The sequence below is a fragment of the Sciurus carolinensis genome, chromosome 1, assembly GCF_902686445.1.
Source record: "Sciurus carolinensis chromosome 1, mSciCar1.2, whole genome shotgun sequence".
NCBI classification, from domain to species: domain Eukaryota; kingdom Metazoa; phylum Chordata; class Mammalia; order Rodentia; family Sciuridae; genus Sciurus; species Sciurus carolinensis.
In genome coordinates this window covers 183,939,787-183,960,176 of record NC_062213.1, presented here as the reverse complement: position 1 = coordinate 183,960,176, position 20,390 = coordinate 183,939,787, and the positions used below count along the sequence as shown (strand labels likewise).

The window sequence follows — 20,390 nt, the reverse complement described above, 5'->3', positions numbered from 1 at the left end:
AACCAGAAGTCAGAGGGAAGGGAGCTTGGGAAGCAGCTGATGCAGGTCAGCCTCCCAGGGCACAGCAGGGTGGAGAGTAGCTCTCAGGGGCAGGGGCGCTGTACTCAACACAGCACTCGGGACAGTGCATACTGGTAGAATTGTAGGGATCAAAGGAGACACTGTAGGTAAGACAAAAGATGGCACTGATGTATCCCATAAATACCACTGTATGCCGGTGCTCAGGAACATCTGTGCCTGATGCTCAGGTCACACTGTAGGTCAGGACTTGATGGTCATAAAGTCTCAGGGAGGAGTGATCTTCACCTACATGCTGCTGTGCATTCCAGTATCTTCCTGGGTGGCTCCAGCTGCCTGGTCAAGGGTGGCCTGGAAGCCAAAGCAACCAGAAAACATAATCAACTCTCCAAGTAGGGCCTTAGGGCTCGACATGGGCTGACCTTCCAGTCCTGGCCACATTTCCCCAGGATGCAGGCCAAGACCACAAAGGAAGGAACATTCCAGCCCTGCACATCCCATTTTTGGCCTGAGAGCTGTTCTGAGCAAAGCAGTTCACTGATTTCATCCCGCACGTGTTGGGCTACTGTTCACCAGATTCCCCAGGGTGCATCGCTGTCACCACAAGGTGGCTCTCATGTCCCTTCGGTCTTCTCTCCTGAGAATACAACTCTACCTCCTTGTCCCCCACCATACCAGGATTCACTGCAAGTCTCCCTGAATTGTGTATATGACAGACGGATATGCATATACAGTCTTCAAGTCCACATCAGCTGCAGCCTGGTCCAAATCCCTTGTATGCACTGAACTCATGTCCCTCCTCCAAGGTCATATGTTGAAATCCTGTCCCCACTGTGATGTATTAAGCTGTGGGGTCTTTGGGAGATGATCAGGTCATGAAGGAGGAGCCCTCTTGAATAAGTTTAGTGCCTCCCCAAGGAGAGAGGATCCAATGAGAAGGTTGCCATCTGCAAACTATGAAGACAGCCCTCACCAAGAACCGGACCATGCTGGTACCCGATCTCAGATTTCCAGTCTCCAGAACTGTGGGAAACAAGTGGTTTTATTTAAGCTGCCCAGTCTCTGGAACTCTGTTATAGGAGCCCCACCTCACTAAGACACCCCTTCATCTGTCACCTGGACTGCTGCTCCCATCTCTCTGCTGCCTGCCCGACTCTGGGAGGCAGACTCTGAGAGGGGTTGGGAGTGTGGAGAGAGTGTTGGGAGTTACCCCTGCAGATGGAAAAGGGAGGAAGTAGGATAGAGCCACAGATCCATCACAGGAACCCAGAAGCTCAGACTGGTCGCGAGACAGTCAAGAAGACTGGGTCCTCAGCCGCCCCATGGCTTCATCATTGCCAAAGCTCAAGAACTTGGCCACCTGGACAGCAGAAGCAGACCAGAAAGTGCTGGCAGTTGGAAGCGGCCAGCTGACCAGAACCCATATGCTGGGCAGCGAGCCAGCCCTACATTAAAGGGGGATGCTATCTGCAACCCCCATAGTCCATCCCAGCACAGTGGCCAGGGGGAGCCTGTCAAAATCTAAGTTAGACAAAATCTCCAAAGGCATCTCACGCAGGGCCTACAAGATCTGCCCCGCCCAACTGCCACTGCCTCCAACTGCTTTCCTGTCCTCTCCTCTCCTGGATCACCTGCTCCAGCCACACTGACATCCTGGCTGTTTCTCAAGCAGGAAAATCTCCTGCCTCGGGGTCTTTGCATGCTCAGTTCCCCAAAGAGCCACCTCCAATATCAGCTGCTTAGTGCAAACTCTCCTCTCTTCTATCTGAGGTGAAACTGGCCAACCGTGCGCTCTCAAGCCTCTTTACCTGACCCACAGACGGTGCGTACCAATAACGAGTCCCAGTTTTGTTTGTTTGTCTCCCTTCAGCCAAATGATAACTGCTTGAGGACAGGGATTGTGTGTGTGTGTGTGTGTGTGTGTGTGTGTGTGTGTCCTGGTGGACCTCCAGTGTCTAGGACAGTGTCACAGCACCTGGGAGGCACTCAGTAAATATCCGTTGTGCCCTGCTAGGTGCTGGGACATAAGCGAGACCTGGCTGCCTGCTCTCAAGGGGCCCACAATCTAATGGAAACAGTGTAAAGAAAAGGGAGTTGTTTGATGGGTATAGAATTTCAATCTTGCAAAATGAAAGGATCCTGGGATCTGTTGCACAACAATGTGAATATACTCAGTATCGCTGGAATGCATTTTTTTTTTTTTGGTACCAAGGAATGAACTCCAGGGTGGGGGGGACTTAACCACTGAGCTACATCCCCATTCCTTTTTATTTTTCATTTTAAGACAGGTTCTAAGTTGCTTGGGGCCTCCTAATTGCTGAAGCTGGCTTTGCACTTGGGATCCTCCTGCCTCAGCCTCCAAAGCCGCTGGGATTACAGGCCTGCGCTGTCGTGCTTGGCACAATTACAATTCTCAAGATGGTAAATGTATGTTTTAACCACAATTTAAAAAAAAAAAAATAACAACAACAACGTACCACAGGGCAGTACCTGAGCCACTGAAAGGACAAAGGTACACCTAACCCAGGGGCAGCCGGCAAGGGGGCGGCTGGGAAAAGGCGCATCCGTGCAAACACCTGAAAGACTGGGCGTGTTTCCTGAAGTCAGAATCGGGCTCACGTTCCCCGGAGTCAAAGAATGAACGCTGCAAACAAGGTAAGCAAGCAAGCGGGAATTTTATCTAAAAGGAAGGTGAAAGAAAGACTCAGGACTCCTGGCGCAGTGCACCTGGGAGGAGCAAGATGCCTCTGAGTCTGACAGCGCTCCTCCTTTTAAAGGCACATACGAAACTGATGCACTCCTCGTGACAGGTTTTTGTTGTTCTTGTTCTAATTAGTTATACATGTCAACAGAATGCATTTTGACACATCATACGTAAATGGAGTACACCTTCTCATTCGTCTGTGCGTACATGATGTAGAGTTACACGGGTCGTGTAACCACACATGCACACAAGGTCATAGGGTCCGATTCATTCTACTATTATTCCTACCCCCATGCCCTCTGCCCTCCCTTCACTCCCCTCTATCTAGTCCAAAATACCCCTATTTTCCGCCCTCCCCATAGTGAATTAGCATCCACATATCAGAGAAAGCATTCCACCTTTGGTTCTTTGGGATGGGCTTATTTCACTTAGCATAATATTCTCCAGTTCCATCCATTTATTAGCAAATGCCGTCATCATTTCATTCTTCTTTAAGGCTGAGTAATAGTCCCTTGTGTGTCTATGCCACAGTTTCTTTATCTTGATTGTTTCTTGATATTTCAATTGTCCTGCGTGCAGCTGCAGGCAGGATGCACAGGTCAGGGCATATTAAAATGGCTATTCTCATGTTCTCCTCACGATCTTTACTGTCACTTCCCTACTCTCCACCGCCTATCTTCTATCTCGGTAGGGACCCGCATGTGAGAGTGCTCCAGGCAGCAGGAACAACATGGATGAAGACGAGAGTACAGAGAGAACCTCAAATCATTAGACAGGACTGGGCGATGGAGCGCAGGAGGGAGAGGAATGGAATGGAGAAGTGGCCGAGGCCTTACCCTGAAGACAGTGGGGAGCCCTAGGAAGTTTTAAACTGGGCAGCACTGTGGTCAAATTCTAGGCAAGTGCAGAGGCTAAGGGGAGGGGTGGAGCTGGAGGCCAGGAGACCAGTTGGGAGGCTGCTGGAGAGTTGGGAGGGCCTCAGGTAAGAAGGAAGTGTGGGGTTCTAGGAACGTTTACCCCACAGAAATATTCACAGTTTTGGAGAGTTTGTCTTGGCTGGTGCCAGCTCCTTCTTCCTTCAGGTTAGGTTACTTAAACCCTGACCTCCAGGGCCCCTAAGAAGGGGTCAGAGCAGGGTGAGGGCAGCCTTGACATCACCCCCGTTCACCCACTTTACTTTCCCTTCCTTTCCCTTCGATTGGGTTAGAAAGGCCTCAGAAGAGCCAGGCGCAGCCGCAGCATAGGAACACTGGAGCAGAGGCTGCCAGGGGGGCGTGGCAAGAGCCAGTCTCTAGGGGCCTCCATTCCCATGCCCTCAGGGGTCAGAACTAAGTGGGCGCAGTTGTCCGCTTTGGAATCCCAGGAGTCTTGGTTCAGCCTGGCCTTGAGAGAAGGGCCTGGAAGGGAAAGCCAGCTCGGCCTGAACCCCCAGGGGCAGCCATTCCTGAAGTTCCGAGGTCTGAGCCCCAACACTCGCTGTTCCAGGCAGAACCCCTGGGGCTGTCCCTGAGTGTCCTGCCTCTTCTGTCCCCTCAGAGACCAACCCCAGCACCTTCTCTTTACAAAGGTCTTATCACAGTGTTTTTAGCCACTCATTTGAAACCTGTAGGTACCGTTCAGGCACCAAGTGCTTTAAGCAGATCCACCATCAACCCTGCAAAGTAGGTGCAATCACTGTCCTCATTCTGTAGAGGGAGAAACTGAGGCACTGGGGCTTAAGCAACTCTGGGAACAGAGGCACCATCTCAAACCTCACAGTCCGGTCCCTACCCCCACTGCCCTGGAGCACTCTCCCTCCACCTGGCTGCCGGCAGTCTCCCCCAGGGAGAGTTCCTAACCAAGTCCCATGACTTCCCTGCTACTGTCACCTAAGGGCTGATGCGCTCAATGTCTGCACCAGCCGTGAGAACTGGACCCAGAGACCAGGTCTGGCTGGTTTCTCATGCTTTCTCCAGTGGTGCACTTAATCCCCATTGGTCCCTTTAATGTTCATCCACAGGAAGCCTAATGAATGATGGCTCTGCCTCTCCCTTTAATTTCTTCGGATGCCCCCTCCTGCTTAGAGGCCTGGGAACAGGAGCCGCCTAATGGTCAGGACCTCCCAGACTCCCAGTCTCAAGGGGCTCCAGGGAGTTGCTGAGTGCCCTGATTCTGGAACCTGCCCAGCAAGAGGGATGGTTGAGAATTCTGGAAGATCATGTGCTAGGTGAAGACCCCGAGATCCACCTCGGACTCTAGGAAGTGTGGAGTATAACCCCTCCCGCCCACGCGGGTCCCACGTCCTAATGAGCCTTGATTGCCAGGTCCCGGCACACCACCACCACCTAATAAGTGGTGCCCACATCCTCTTCCCCCCGCCCGCCCCTCGCAGCCTCTCAGCCGGCTGCGCAGACCTGCAAGCTCTTAATATAATCCTTCCAAACGCAGCCAACCCAGCAGCTCCTGGCCTTGAACTCCCATCCCATGGCCAAGGAAACCGGCGAAGAGGTCTTGCCATCGGAATTCGATGGAGAGCCGGGCGGAGGGGAAGAGGACTTAGCCCCCCGCGGCCCCCAGTTCACAGTGCCACCTCCCGAAGTGGGTTCAGGGAGTCTTCCCCTCCCAGTCCCCGCCCCGTCTCCCCAGCGCCCGCCGCCCTCCGGTGGCGTTTCCTGCCCCTACCCCGCCCGCTCCGCGCTATTTAAGGAGCCCGCGCGGCCAGTGCCGGTCCAGCAGGGCTCCCGCGGGCGCCGCTCCGGCCATCATCCCCACCTCCACCTGGGCGGGCCGGCAGGCAGGCAGGCGGTGAGTCAGGGGAGGGGACGCGTGACACGGGTCCAGCCACAGCCAGGGGCCGAGGGTTGCTGCGGGGTGCCCTGCGCGATCCCAGCTGCAGAGGCAGCGCACACCTAGCCTGCCTCTGGCCAGGCTGTGCACCAAGAGCGGTTCCCCTGCTTTCACTGAATCCCAAGGGGTGGGGACATGGAGGTGCTCAGCCGGTTGGTAAGAAGGAGGGGAGATTTGAACCCAGGTCTGGTTCCAGAGCCTGGCACGAAACAGCTTTGCCCCCCGGAAGAGGCCCCTCCCTCTCCTCTCCCCCCATCTTCCTTCCCCCTAAATGTTCTGGGAACTTTGTGGCCTGTGTCTCCACCCTGCAGGCAATTCCTTTTAAGAGTTGAGAATTTGACAGAGACAGTTGTGGAAGTGGGGGGAGAGATGGGGCGGAAGAGAGAACAGGACCAAGTAGCCCTATGTAAGTGACAGGTGCTCCCTGTTGTAGCCAGGTGGAGTCGATGCAGGAGGCCACCTTCAGCTTCTAAAGCCTTCCTCCAGTCCACTCCCCACCTGCCATTGCAAGCCCAGAGAGTACAGTGAGACCAACTGTGTGAAACATGATTGGGGCAGAGAGGTGACGAACAGAGACCTGAGGATTTGAGTCCCCTAAGAATCTGAAGATAACACCTCTACCAGCACCACCCCCACCCAACTACCCACCCTGCTCTCTGAGCATAGCCAGGCTTGGGCAAAAGGGAGGAAGGGTATCGCACAACTGTGTGACCTTGGATAAATTCCTCAAATTCTCTGATCCCATAAGCAAAGGAGCCTCACCTCAATCCAGATTTCCTTGGGTCTTCCTGGGGCTCTGGCTGGAGACAAGAGGACACAAATACTTGAATACCCCTCCACCCCTGCCATTCAGATAAGTAAAACAAGGGCACACAATTTAGCAGCCATCATCCAAAGCTCTGCTTTGGGCCCTGTCTCCTTGCTGAGCCTGAGTCTCCTTGCAGGTAGAATGGACATGGGAGGAACACACACACACACACACACACACACACACACACACACTTGTTGCTAAGACAAACGGGAGAATGCTCCGTTGCCATGCTGATGTGCTCTGTCTCCCTGCAGACAGAGGCCTGGAGCCATGGGTGACTGGGGCTTCCTTGAGAAGCTGCTAGACCAGGTCCAGGAGCACTCGACTGTGGTGGGCAAGATCTGGCTGACGGTGCTCTTCATCTTCCGCATCCTCATCCTGGGCCTGGCTGGAGAGTCCGTCTGGGGCGATGAACAGTCGGATTTCCAGTGCAACACGGCCCAGCCGGGCTGCACCAACGTCTGCTACGACCAGGCCTTCCCCATCTCCCACGTGCGCTACTGGGTGCTGCAGTTTCTCTTCGTCAGCACACCCACCCTGGTTTACCTGGGCCACGTCATTTACCTGTCCCGGAGAGAGGAACGGCTGAGGCAGAAGGAAGGCGAGCTGCGGGCCCTGCCAGTCAAGGACCCGCAGGTGGAGCGGGCTCTGGCAGCCGTGGAGCGTCAGATGGCCAAGATCTCGGTGGCGGAGGATGGTCGCCTGCGGATCCGTGGGGCGCTGATGGGCACCTATGTGGCCAGCGTGCTATGCAAGAGCATGCTCGAGGCAGGCTTTCTCTATGGCCAGTGGCGCCTTTACGGCTGGACCATGGAGCCTGTGTTTGTGTGCCAGCGCGCACCCTGTCCCCACTTCGTGGACTGCTACGTCTCTCGCCCCACGGAGAAGACCATCTTCATCATCTTCATGCTGGTGGTCGGCGTGATCTCCCTGGTGCTCAACCTGCTGGAGCTGGTGCACCTGCTGTGTCGCGGCCTCAGCCGGGCGCTGAGGTCACGGCAAGGCCAGGACAAACCCCCAGCCCGGGGCACCTCCTCAGACCCTTACCCTGAACAGGTTTTCTTCTACCTCCCCATGGGCGAGGGGCCCTCGTCGCCACCATGCCCCACCTACAACGGACTCTCATCCACTGAGCAAAACTGGGCCAACCTGACCACCGAGGAGAGACTGGCTTCTTCCAGCCCCCCACTCTTCCTGGACCCACCTCCCCAGAGTGGGAGGAAATCCCCCAGTCGCCCCAGCACCTGTTCTTCCAAGAAACAGTATGTGTAGGGGCCTGGGGCTTATGACCTCAAAGGAGGCGTCCGCTGCTGTGGATGCCCCCCTGCAAAGGCTCTGCAGAGATGGCCCGGATGTGGATGCTGGCTGGCTGGCTGGAGGGGCTCATTGCAGGTGGTTCTTGATTTCCTGGGACTTTCCTGGTGACCAGAGGGCACTATGGCTTCCTCACCCTGAGGCACTAACGCAGCCGGCCCAGGTGCTCTGGGACAAGGGTGTTGTGGGCCCTCTGGCCTTTTCACGTGGTCTGGAGGGACCCGGAGCCAGCATGTTCTCCCCGACCCTTCTGGAAGAGTCCCCACTACCTAGTTGGTTCTCACATCTCTCCTCACAGGAAAAGGCTGATGGAGGCTGCTGGGTCAGCCTGGACCACACAGACAGCCTGTGCTGGCTCCGGCCCTGTCCAGGGGACTGGTGCCTTGTTATCGTCACTCCTTCCAGTATTTGTGCTTCTAAAATAAATAGGACCTGCTCACAGCTAGGTGTGTACGGTGCTGTCCTGAGTGCTTTGGGGAGGGCACTGTTACTTTGCCCAGGCTTCCTTTTCTTTTCAGTCCTGCACAGACTGTCTTTCGTCCCTTCGGCCCCAACTCCAGCCAGTACCTTAGACCCTCAAGCCCCTGGGTTCTGTCTCCCAGTAGCCCTGAGTCCTAACTCTTCTGCCTTTTCAAATGTCCCAGGCGATGGCCTCCTCATCCCACTGCCTCAGCCCATTTGGGGCCCTGGTAATCAACCGGCCCATCAGCCAGTGGCCAAAGCAGTGTCTCTCCTGCTCTGCCCCAGCCACACTGCCCCCGAGTGGCCTTCCTTACGGACACTTTGCTTCCCGAGTGTGCCCACCAGCCACGCTCTCCACGGCCCAATTTATATGCTTCCCATGCGCCATGCACCCTTCCCACCTCATCCTGACCCCTTGGGGTTTTGGAAGTCAGGTTGAGGTCACTCGTCCATCCTGCCTTGGCCTTCTCTCCTCCACCCCCGGAGGGAGCTCCTGAAGGGTCTGCCGCGGAGCCCTCCTCTGGGCACCCACACACCCCGGAAGCCCAGGCCATGGCAGCCTGCAGTGTCCTTCCCCCACACTTCCAAACCCCGACGTTCCTTAAACACTAGCAGACCTGGAGAAGGTAACAATCTTAGTGCAGAAGGAAAAGGAAGATGAGCTTTGGCCTCAGAGGGTCCTGAATGGGAATGCTGCCTCCGACATGAATAATCCGATTATTTCACTTCTCTCGGTTTTCCCATCTCTAAATGCAGATAACATTGCCTGCCTCGTTAGTGATGAGACAATAGAATATCCCTGTCGCTGGCTCATGATAGTCAAGCAGGAAGTCAGTTCACACTTTTCAGCAAGGCTATAAACACCTCCTCTGAGAAGCCCGCCCTGACATCTCCAGCACTAGTCTCTGTCACTCGGGCTCTGGACCACTACTCAGTATGTGCCTTTCTCAGCAAGAGAGTGCCAGGGAGACACTTTTTGTTCCCTAGGTGTCTACCACACGGCATTAGTTCTGATCGTAAAGTGGGGGATCGAGTTAAACAGGGCAGAAAGGAGGCAGTGCACACTTTGGAAGAGGCTGAGCTCCTTTTTGATGGGCTCCCCCAGCCAAAGGCTGTGAGCTAAAGGCTAGTCTCTTGGAGCCAGCCCTACCTGAGGGCCCTGGGAGCCTGTGTTCCTGGTATCCCCTACCTGTCCTCACTTGGAAAGTGGAAGGAAGGTTTAAGAGAAAGAGAGCATCCTTCCTCACCCTCAGAGCCCGCCAGCTCTGAGCGTGGTGTTGCTGGTGGGGTCAGGCTGGGCTCAGGACTTGCACTTTCCACAAGACTGGGATTGAGACCTAGACTGGAGGCCACCCAAACCCACAGGCAAATGGGCTGGGGTTTAAGGGTGAGGACAGGTTGGTGGGGTGGGACGGTATGAAGACTTCAGCGGGGAAGAGCCCTTGTGAGCACCCTCCTACCTGCCTAGCTTGCTACCACAGGCTGGTGGCTGGAATGGGAGCAATGTATTCTCTCACAGTTCTGGAGGCTGGACGGCCAAGATCAAGGTGTCTGGAAGGCTGGTTCCTCTGAGGGAGAATCTGTTCCATGCCTCTCTGCTAGCTTTTGGTAGTTTCTTTCTGCTTTTCTTGGCTTTCTAGAAGAATCACCCTGTCTCTCCCTCTTCATATGACATTCTCCCTGTGTGTCTGTCTCTACCCCACCCCCACCTCCAAGCCCTGGTCTGGGAGGCTGAGGAGAATGGTCAGTGTGTGTGAGACTCAGGCTCCTACTTGACGATGTGGCCCTGATGGAGACACTCTCACGTCTTCTTCCCTCACTTCCTTCTTCCTCCCATCAGCCTATGCCTGACTACCACCGAAACCTAAGCTGGTAGCAGGTGGCTCTCCATCACAGAAAGATTCACCATCTGGAGACAGGAGACCTGGCCACCACCTCCCACCCCTCGGACTCACTGGACTGTGGTTCTTTCCAATCTCTAGGCCTCAGTCTCCCCATTGTGAACAAAAAGTTCTGTGTGAGAAACAGCAATTGGGTATGGGAGTGCTGTATGGGCAACGTGTCACAAGTCACTGGTCTGAAGCTCATGAGTGATGTGCTGGTTTTCATGAATCAGAACAGATTCAAGGTTATTTCCATAAAAAGATGAATTCCAGGCACTTGAATTTACATTGCCTTCCTGAGTGAAAAAGCACGGCCTGGGGTTATATAAAGTGCACTGGGAATTTTGCATAACCCAAGGTCATCTTATCTATGGCCCACGGAGCTTGCGGACGTCATGGATGGCACATAAACAAAGCAGAGAGCTGTTGGGCCAGGTGATGTCTGAACTTCTTTCCCATCTCACACGCTGCTCACTGGCCACAGGGTTCCTGACCCCAACAGCCCTGTCTGGGGGCCTTCACTTCCTTTTCACACCACCCTCAGCCTGACCATGCACGCTTCCCACAGGATTGCCCCAACATCTTTCTCCACCTTCAAGCTTCTCCACAGCCTTGGTCTGACCCCAAGAGCCCCATGACACTTGGCCGTTCTGTCCTTTTCCTAGGCCCTGCAGGCACATGCAGAAAACACCAGAGCCTCCGCTCCTCCCATCCCTTCAACTGACCCCTATTTCCCGAAGTCTCTGACCCACCTGCAGTTGGTCCACTTTTTTCTTAACATGCACCACCCTCCCCTATGTGCTGGACACCATTCTCCAGGTGATCAGTCCCCAGATTATCACCTCGTTCCCTAAAACTTCTCCCTCTATTCATGCAATCTGGGATGACATTCACTTTTTTTTTCTGGTTTTCATATATGGATTTTTTTTTCCTAGATTTTAAAGGTAATGTGACATTCTAAAGTCATTCCTTCCAGTCATCTTTCATTCCTAGATCATTAGTTATAAACATTCTGGGGTCATGGGTAAGAAACTAATGATAAAGTCTTATGATCTTCTAGAATAAATTGTACTGTGATGTAATTGCCTGTACATAAGTGTTTTCCAGATTTCCATTTCCCCAAAAGGAAGATATTCCAAGAAATGAAATTACTGGGTCAAAGTAATTTTAAAACTTCTTACCTTTTAAATGTTAGAGACTTTTTAAAATTAAGAGACTTTTTTCCTGACAGTGAAGGTGATTCATTGTAGGTGATCCAGAAACAACGAAAAGCACAAGCCAGTGAGAAGTTGTGAAGGCTCCGAGGTCCCCAAGTGGAGGTGAGCTATAAAGAGAGGAGGGCTGACCTAATGCAGTTAGGCCCAAGGCCCTGCTCCATCAGAGCAGAGGTGACCACTTCTCACATGGAAGGATAGAGGTTTATTATCCTCTAGAGAGGACAAAACAGTCTCAGGATGGGGAGACGTCATGTAGATGAGGCTCATTTAAAAAATACAGAACAGTTCAGCCAAAGTTTACATCCTGAATGATGAGATTTCAGCCACCACCTGCCCCGCCGTTTGATTCTCCTGAACGCTGCTCGATAAAACTAAAGAAAGAGGGTCTGATCTAACCTGGAGGAGATGAGCTTTGGCACCTGAAGGGTGAGGAGGGGTGATCTAGGAAGAGCTGGGGAAGAGCCATCCAGGCAGAGGGAACATTTTCCAAGGCTCTGAAGAAGAAAGGGCTTGAGGCCGGCAGGGTGGTGCACACCTGTGATCCTGGCAGCTCTGGAAGCTGAGGCAGGAGGATCGCAAGTTCAAAGCCAGCCTCAGCAACTTAAGGAGGCTCTAAGCAACTCAGGGAGACCCTGTCTCTAAATAAAATACAGAAAGGACTGGGGCTGGGGCTCAGTGGTTGAGTGCCCCTGGGTTCAATCCCTGGTACCAAAAAGAGAGGGGTGGGGCTTGATGTATTTGTTCCTCAGGGTTGTTTTTTTTTTCCCCCTTTTTTTTATTAAATTTTTTTTACAGACTGCATTTTGATTCATTGTACACAAATAGGGTACAACTCTTCATTTCTATGGCTGTATCAGGGTTGTTTTTGATGTGTACTACCAAGTTGCTTTTCAGGAAAAAAAAGAAAAAACAACACCTGTTCAATGGCATTGTATGAAAGCACTCATTTCAAGTCACTCAGACTAACTTTTAAAATTTTTGCTCAGCACTGGAGTCTAGTGCATGCTAGGCATTATTATAACAATTATTATAATTTTAATGGCTTATCATTAAACAGTGGGAAAAATGACAGCATCTTCCAGTGGGTCAGCCTTGACCACAAATGAGGGTCGACATTCGAACATACTTCTTCAGCGCTTGGGTTTCTTCTATTATATAGATAGATGTACATATTTTCCCCATTTTTCTATCAAGTTTTAATGTTTTCTGGTCAATTTGTGCATGTTCTTTATAGAAAGAGTGCTATGATCTGAATGTGTCTTCCCAAAATTCACGTGTTGAAGTCCTAATCCCGAGAGTAACGGTATTGGGAGGGGGGCCTTTGAGAGGTGGGCTAGGTTGTGGGGGTGGGCCCTTCAGAATGGGATTAATACCCTTATTTGAAAAAAAAAAAAGAGAGAGAGAGAGAGCTGAGATGGCTCATCCCTTCTACATGTGAAGACATGAGAAAGTTCAAAGAGGAAGCAGGCCCTCGATAGACATTGAATTTGCCACTGTCTTGATCTTGGACTTCCAAGCCTCCAGAACTGAGGGGGTGGGGGGAAAGTACTGGTGTTTTGTTTATAAACCACCTAATTTGTGGTGTTTTGTTATAGCAGATCAAATGGGCTAAGATGGAGAGGATGTCAACCCTGTATCTGGCATATTATTTAAAAAATTCTTGTGTGTTATTTTGTCTGCAGATGTTTATAATTTCTAGGTGGAAAAGCTTTCAATTTTTCCCTTTCCAAAAATATCATGCTTTAGCCTTCCACCCTACATTAATTTTAGCATTTAATGTGAAGCAAAGTAACCCATGGTTGGGCTGGGGATGTAGTTCCGTGGTAGAGCACTGAGCTATCATGCATGAGGCCCTGGGTTCCATCCCCTGGACCACAAAAAATAAATTAATTTAAAAAACTTTAGAGTCCAGCAGTGAGAGCAGGAGACAGAAATGTGTTAGACAGGCAGGGTTAAGCTCCCCACCCCACGCGAGAGCAGACGGCTGGTGACCAGTGACTCCACTGGAGCCTGAAGGTCTGCACCAGAACTCCGAGCGGGTCCCTAAAGTGAACGAAACAGCACGTGATCAACATCCTGATTGAACTGGGAACGCGTGAACGCCAGGTGCCTGGTGGGACTGGACTTCTTTAACATCTCTAGCCTACGGTCTTCAGGGCCACCTAACTTCCCTCTAACATTATCATATAAACCCCTAGACAACACCCATAGCCTCTCTGTCTTGGCACCCTGCCCCTGGGTGAGCACTCCTTTCTTTCTATCCCTTTAATAAATTCTGTTACTTTGTTCTCATCTTATCGTCCCTGGATCTCATTCTTTGAATTCATAAGACAAAGAAACAACTGATCCCCGTGTCTCAGCAGTACTTATTGGGTAATCCTTCCTACACTCATTTGTGATATCAGCATTCCATATGCTAGGCTGTCTTTTTTTAAATATTCTTTAGATGTTGATGGACCTTTATTTTATTCATTTATTTATATGCAGCGCTGAGAATCAAACCCAGGGCCTCACATAGGCTAGGCAAGCACTCTGCCACTGAGCCACGACCCCAGCCCATGACTTTCATACATAAAATAGTCCACGTTTACACAACCAGTGATTGTGTTCCTTTGATCTATCATTTTATATAATACTATCAGTGTTTTCAGTGCCGTAACTTTATAACATAATAAAGATCTGGTAGAATACATTCTCCTTCTATTACATTTTCCTTTCTTGAGAATCCTGGAGCCAGATACATATATTCAGACAGGTATTCAGAAGAATCTTCTCAGTGGAATCTGACAGACCCACAAGAAAAGATCTAAAGAGCCTGGGAGTTCCCCCAAGGAAGTATCGAAGCTGTATAATCAGACAGTGGCCATCCTAGTCAGAAGGCCCCAACCATTTACACAGAGCATCCAAAAACCTCTTTTTTTTCCCTTCATTAATTTAATTTTTATTTGCCTGACTGCACCAGTTAGAACCTCCCATACAATGTTTTATTTTTTCTTGTTCAATAGTCTTTTGTTTTTTAGAGATCATAGAAAAAGATTTAGAGATTTTCCTTGTATCCCCTGCCCAAAAGCCTCCCTCTCAAAATCCCCCACGAGAGGGGTAGGTTTATTTATTATGACTAATGAACCAACAAAGACATATCATTATTACCCAAAGTCCAGAGATTACATTAGAGTTCTCTCTCTTTTTTTGGAGGGGGTTTACTGGGGATTGAACCCAGGGGCACTTTACCACTGAACCACATCCCCAGCCCATTTTATTTTTTTATCTTGAGACAAGATCTAAGTTACTTAGGACCTTGCTAAGTTGCTGAGGCTGGCCTCAAACTTTCAATTCTCCTGCCTCAGCCTCCCATGTCATTGGGATTACAGGAGTGCCTCAACATGTCCAATTACAGTTTACTCTTAGTCAAACAGATTTTAGTGACTCTTTTTTGAGGGGTGGGGTGGGTAGTCTGGGATAGAACCCAGGGTCTTATGCATACTAGACAAGCACTCCACCACTGGACTACATTTTCGGCCCTAGTGACTCTTAAATATGAGCACACATCTGCCCTGTGCCCTGATATAGGTAGTCTTGTTTCACTCACCGGGTCTCTCTCTTAAGCCCTTCCTTGTTTTTCCAGGGGTGACTGTTAAAATGCAAATCTGGTGAAGGAGCTCTGCTGGCCAGTGCCTATTTTGAAGCTATTGACTACCAGTGGTAGTTATTTTATTAGTGTACAGAAGACATTACAAGGGCTCTATAAAGAACATGCACAAACTGATCAGAAAATATTAAAACCTAATAGAAATAAGACTACATGTGAGTGTAGTCAGGGACTAATGTGCCTGGGTAAGTGCATGGCCTGCAGATCCCAGGAGCCTCCAAAGTGAGGACAGAACACTGGGCCATACTACCCAGAGTCCTTAGGGTGTCTGGGTGATTTGGTCTGCAGATCCTGGGAGACTCCACATGGATAAATCTGCATGCAGGCCCCATCTGCTCTGTGGCTACTCCTAGATGGTGCAGGGAGGGCCCAGTCCCTGGAGTCTCACTGGGCCCTTTGGGGAAGGGCTCCTGTGCACCTCATTGCTTGCTTTTATTCATGGTTTTTTTTTTTTTTTTTTTTTTTTGGGGTGCTGGGGATCGAACCCAGGGCCTTGTGCTTGCAAGGCAAGCACTCTACCGACTGAGCTATCTCCCCAGCCCCTTATTCATGTTTTAATGACTAATTTTTCTTATAGTGTTAAAGTATTTGAGAATTATTGAGAAGTTTATGTATTAAAATTCAAAGTCAGTATAAGTGTGAATATTGTATTTGTGTCTGTCACAAGAAGAACCTCGTGGATGCGGTTATAGCTCAGGGTAGAGTAGTGCCTAGTGTGGCGAGTACCTGGGGTCAATCCTAGGCACTACCAGGGAATAGAAAACAAACAGGCAAAACAAAGACTTGGGAGATTCTGTGGTATAAATTAACTACTTTTGTTAATAAGTAGGTGACAAGGGAAGACTTAGGACATATTCATCAAATGCAATGAATGCTCCTAGTTTGGCCCTGATTTGTTTGTATCTAACTACAAAATTTATTTGAAATAACTGGAGGAATCTGTGTATTAATTGTGAATTCAATATTAAGGAATTTTCATGATTATTTTCAATTGTATTAGAGAGTTCTTTCCATTAAAAAAAAAAAATATGAGCACACAACTGAGGTTCCCAGGCATTTGAGAAAAGCACCTTTTCTGAAGAGTCTGAAATGAACAGAAGAGTCAGAAATGAACAGAGGAAGGAGAGATTTTGCATGGAGAATTTTTCGAACACACTGTTTTAGTTGGAGAGATAAAAGAAGGTCATTGCATCCATGAAATAAGAAGATGAGACTCTACAAAACATGTAGAGAACAGTGACAAACCAAGTGATTGGAAAGGAAAAGCAGAATAGCAGAATCGAAAACTTCAGTAGATAGATTGGAAGTTAGATATGCAAGTCCCAGAAACAAGAGTGAAAAAAAATCAAAGACAGAGACATTAGAAAAAAGATTAAAAATGACCAGAGGGACAGTAGAGGAGGTCCAGCTAGCAGGAGTTCTAGAGAAGGAGACAGATAATATTAGGAGTGTAAGTAATCAAAGACAATTCAAAACTATTTCTAGACTGAGAGGCCGCTAAGTGCTCAGCCCAGGGGGTGAGCATAGGTCCACACTATTGAAGAGTTTCAGAACGCCAGGGACAGAGATGTGCCTACACATTCCCAGGGAAAGCACACAGTGCCATGTACAATCACAAGACTCCGAGTAGCATCAGGCTTTGCAACAACATTGAAAACTACCAGAAAATGGAACAAAGCCCTCAGGATTTCAAGGAACCTGATTTTAAACCTGGAATTCTAATACACAGACCTACAGTTGTCTTAATGTCATGATTCCTGGAAGGTTTTAAAATTTTTTGCCTATAAAGCCAGCTGGACTTGGTGCCTTTTTTCAAAATCCTTTTCACTGTTTTTGGCAATAATTTGTCTATTCAAATTTTCTTCTTTATGAATGTATCTTAGGAATTTGTATTTCTTCACCAAAAAAAGGAATGCCTTTTGGAATTAAGTGTTCAGACTGCCTTATTTCCTCACACAATATTTCTTCGTTTTGTTTGTGCTTCAACTAAAAACATGAAATAAAATTGTTCCTCGGCTTCTGTGTATGTGCCACATGGAGATGTTTTGTAATCAGGGTTAGACTTGTTTGGTGACATATTGGGAGAGCTTTCCAACTAAAACCCCTGAGCTTTTTCCAAGTGGGATGCCACTAAGCCAGTACTAAGCATGAGCTTATGTAATTGGGAATTTAGGCAATATAAGTGACAAATCTGACATCTGCGCCCATTAAATGTCATCGTTCCACTTCAGCTCACTGATCTAACTGACAACAATTATCCTCGTAAATCTAGATTCTGTCATGTGGGGTATTAGTCACTCCTAGCTTTGATAAATCAGATTTCTCCTTCCTCAGATAAATCTAAGGAGCTTAATATAATGGCATTCCCTGGTAGAGAGGAGGCTGATTCCTGAGTCTGGTTGTTTGAGGTTATTGTTAAGTGCAAAATACCATTTCCAAAAGGACCATATCCCTTGCTCCACCTCATACCACAGGATGGGAGGCAGCAGAGGAAAATAACACAGACAGCCCAAAGTTGAGGTGGTGGGGACCTGACTCTCTAAACCATTCCGTGAGCGCAGAGGACGTCAATTAGCCCAGCTGGGCAATACCCAGATGAATCTCTGAAGCCAGAAACAGGAACTCTCAAGAGGAGAGAGGACAAATTCCCAGGGGGTAATTGAGGGCAGGTAGACACAGGAAGCAAACCCAGCATAGGTTCACACAGCTCCCCGAGGGGAGCTCCCAGGCATCAGGTTAGTTTTAACCATGGGAGAAGCAGCCTCAGCCCGTGGTGGTCAGTCCTTGCCACAGACGAGCACAATAAGCCAAGGATTCCAGGGTGACTTCTATGGTGGCCTCCAGAAGGACAGAGAAGGTGAAAAGCAGGGTCTTTCAGGGACAGACACACTGAGAATACCAAGAACTCTACCAACGAAGCCATGACATCAGTGGGACTTTGGATATTATTTCCAAATAAGATTAAGCATACCATTGTGTTTCAGCATGTTTCAGCTGCTGGGTTTACAGGCACATGCCACCGCACCCAGCTGACAGTCAGTTTAAAAGAGAATGCCAAATATTGCCTGGGAGGCAGGTAAGTGACACAAAAAGAAAGGAAAGGAGGCCACCTTTCTGGAGCCTGGGGTGGGAACAGGCAGGGAGGCTGGAAGACACCACCTAGCCAAGAGAAGAATCTTCCCTGGGTTGGTAGCTACCTCTGAACAGACATCTGAGCACCTTCATATTAGGGAAGAAGTCCTAGGACACATGAAAGACAGGGTGTACCTCCCATCATGGAAGCTGAAGCGGGGAGATTGTACCTTTTCCCTGGAACCTAGCAGCCAGGGTTTGGTCCTCACTTACATTCAACCAATCAGATGCTCCCATCAAGGACTCTTCAGGTAGAGAGAAGCCCAATATGATGCTAGATGTCCAGGGACTACAGACTCCACGAGTACTGCAGGAAATTCCACCCAGGAATAGCAGCACCAGCTCAGGAGTTCTAAGCAAGCCATTTCCATGAGGGCATCTTGGCTGGGTGTCTTTAGTCCAACTGTGCTGCTGTAGCAAAATACCTGAGACTGGTATCGAACCCAGGGCCTCAAGCATGCTAGGCAAGTGCTCTACCACTAAGCTATACCCCCCAGCCTCAACCAGGAGAAGTTTTAATCAATAAAACAGACCCCCAAATGACAGATGATGGCATTAACACAACAGTGAAATTTAAGTTATTTTACAAATATAAAAATACATTCTTGAGGATATAGATGAAACTTAATTGTGCTGAAGAAAAAAATATGGAAGATTTTTTTAAGAGACCAAAATGGATTTTGTAGAGAGAAGGAAATGTGATATGAGAAAAAAAATACAATGGATAAAGTTTGCATAAGAATAGAAACTAGTAAAATTTATCAATAAAGATGAAGACATACTAACAGAAAGCAGCCAAGATGAAGTATGGAAAGAAAATCATTCAAAGAAATTGAATAATTTTATTTGGGATATTATTAAGCCATCTAATAATGAATGGGATAATCCCAGAAAAAGAGAGAACACAGAAAAAGTTTTGTTTTTCTGTTTTCTGGGTTTTTGTTGTCGTTGTGTTGTGTGTGTGTGTGTGTGTGTGTGTGTGTGTGTTGTTATTTTGCCCTGTTGAGGATGGAACCCAGTGCCTCACAAATGCTAGGCAAGCACTCTACCACTGAGCCACATCCCCAGCCCAGAAAAGAAATATTTTTAAATTATTTTTTTAGATGTTGATGGACTTTTATTTTATTCATTTATTTATATGCAATGCTGAGGATCAAACCCAGTGCCTCGCACATGCTAGGCAAGCACTCTACCACTGAGTCACATCCCCAGCCCAGAAATTTTTTAAAATGACCAAAAAATTTTCAAATTTGATGAAAATCATAAACTCACAGAATCTCAGCTGTAACTCAATGAAATTGAAGCAGAATAAGTATAAGGAAAACCACACCAAGGCACATCATAATCAAATGCTTGAAAATCAGAGACAAAGAGAAAGTCTTAAAAGCATTCAGAGAAAAAAGAAGTATTAAGAAGAACAGAGGTACACACAAAAGAAGACTTCTCGTCAGAAACTAAGCAAGCCGAAACCAAACAAGACATTTTTTAAAATATATATTTTTAGTTGTAGATGGATGCAATAGCTTTATTTTGCTTATTTAGTTTTTTTATGTGGTGCTGGGGCTCGAACCCAGTCCCTTGAGTGTTCTTGGTAAGCACTGTAACACTGAGCCACAACCCCAGCCCCAATCAGGACATTTTTAAAGGTAAGGAAAGAAAAACGAACTAAGGCTATCAATCTGTCACTCTAAACCTAGAGGAATATATGTCAAAATGAAATTGACAGATGTATGCTGCAATGTGAATGGAAATACTATGCTAAGTGAAGGAGCCAGTCACCAAGACCACGTCTTGCACAATTGCCTTGACAGTTAATGTCCAGAACAGGGAACTGTAGAGACAGAAAGCAGCTTGGTGTACCCAGGGCTGGGAGCTGGGGGGATGACAGTGACTGCTGATGGGTGTGACGTTTCTTTCTGGGGCAATGAAGATGTTCTGAAGTTGACTGGTGCAATGGCTGAACAGCTCTGTGAGTGCACCAAGAACCACTGGATTGTAGACTTTAAATGAGTGAATTGTATGGTAGATACATCTCATCAAAGCTGTTATTTTTTTTTAAATGAAAACAAAACAAAGGTATTTTCAAACAAAGAAAAACTAATTCATTGCCAGCATGCTTGGACTACAAGGTATATTTAAGAAAATTCTTCCCAACAGAAGTAAAAGAATACAAATGGAAATTTGGGTCTACATGGATGAAGAGAGCAAAAATGGTAAATATGTGAGGAAACAACACACTTTAAAAATCTCATTAAGAGATAATTGACTGAAGTCAAAAATAATGACATTGTATTATGATGTTTATAATGTATGTAGAAATAAAACAGAACAGCAATAACCCATAGGCCAGGAGAAAAAGAATGGAAATGTATCG

The 20,390-nt window shown here is 48.4% G+C and overlaps 1 protein-coding gene across 2 annotated transcripts; it reads left to right on the top strand.

Moving 5' to 3' along the window:
- Positions 1–5,433: 5,433 nt before the first annotated feature.
- Gja4 (gap junction protein alpha 4) lies at positions 5,434–8,108 on the top strand. 2 transcript variants are annotated; one of them, XM_047562975.1, is made up of 2 exons: positions 5,434–5,499; positions 6,614–8,108. In XM_047562975.1, exon 2 carries the CDS (start codon positions 6,630–6,632, stop codon positions 7,629–7,631), a length of 1,002 nt encoding a protein of 333 aa, XP_047418931.1. In that variant the 5' UTR covers positions 5,434–5,499; positions 6,614–6,629; the 3' UTR covers positions 7,632–8,108. The 2 variants fall into 2 exon arrangements, with proteins under 2 accessions (XP_047418931.1, XP_047418930.1); XM_047562974.1 differs by having other exon boundaries at positions 5,441–5,506.
- The last annotated feature ends 12,282 nt before the right edge of the window (positions 8,109–20,390 follow it).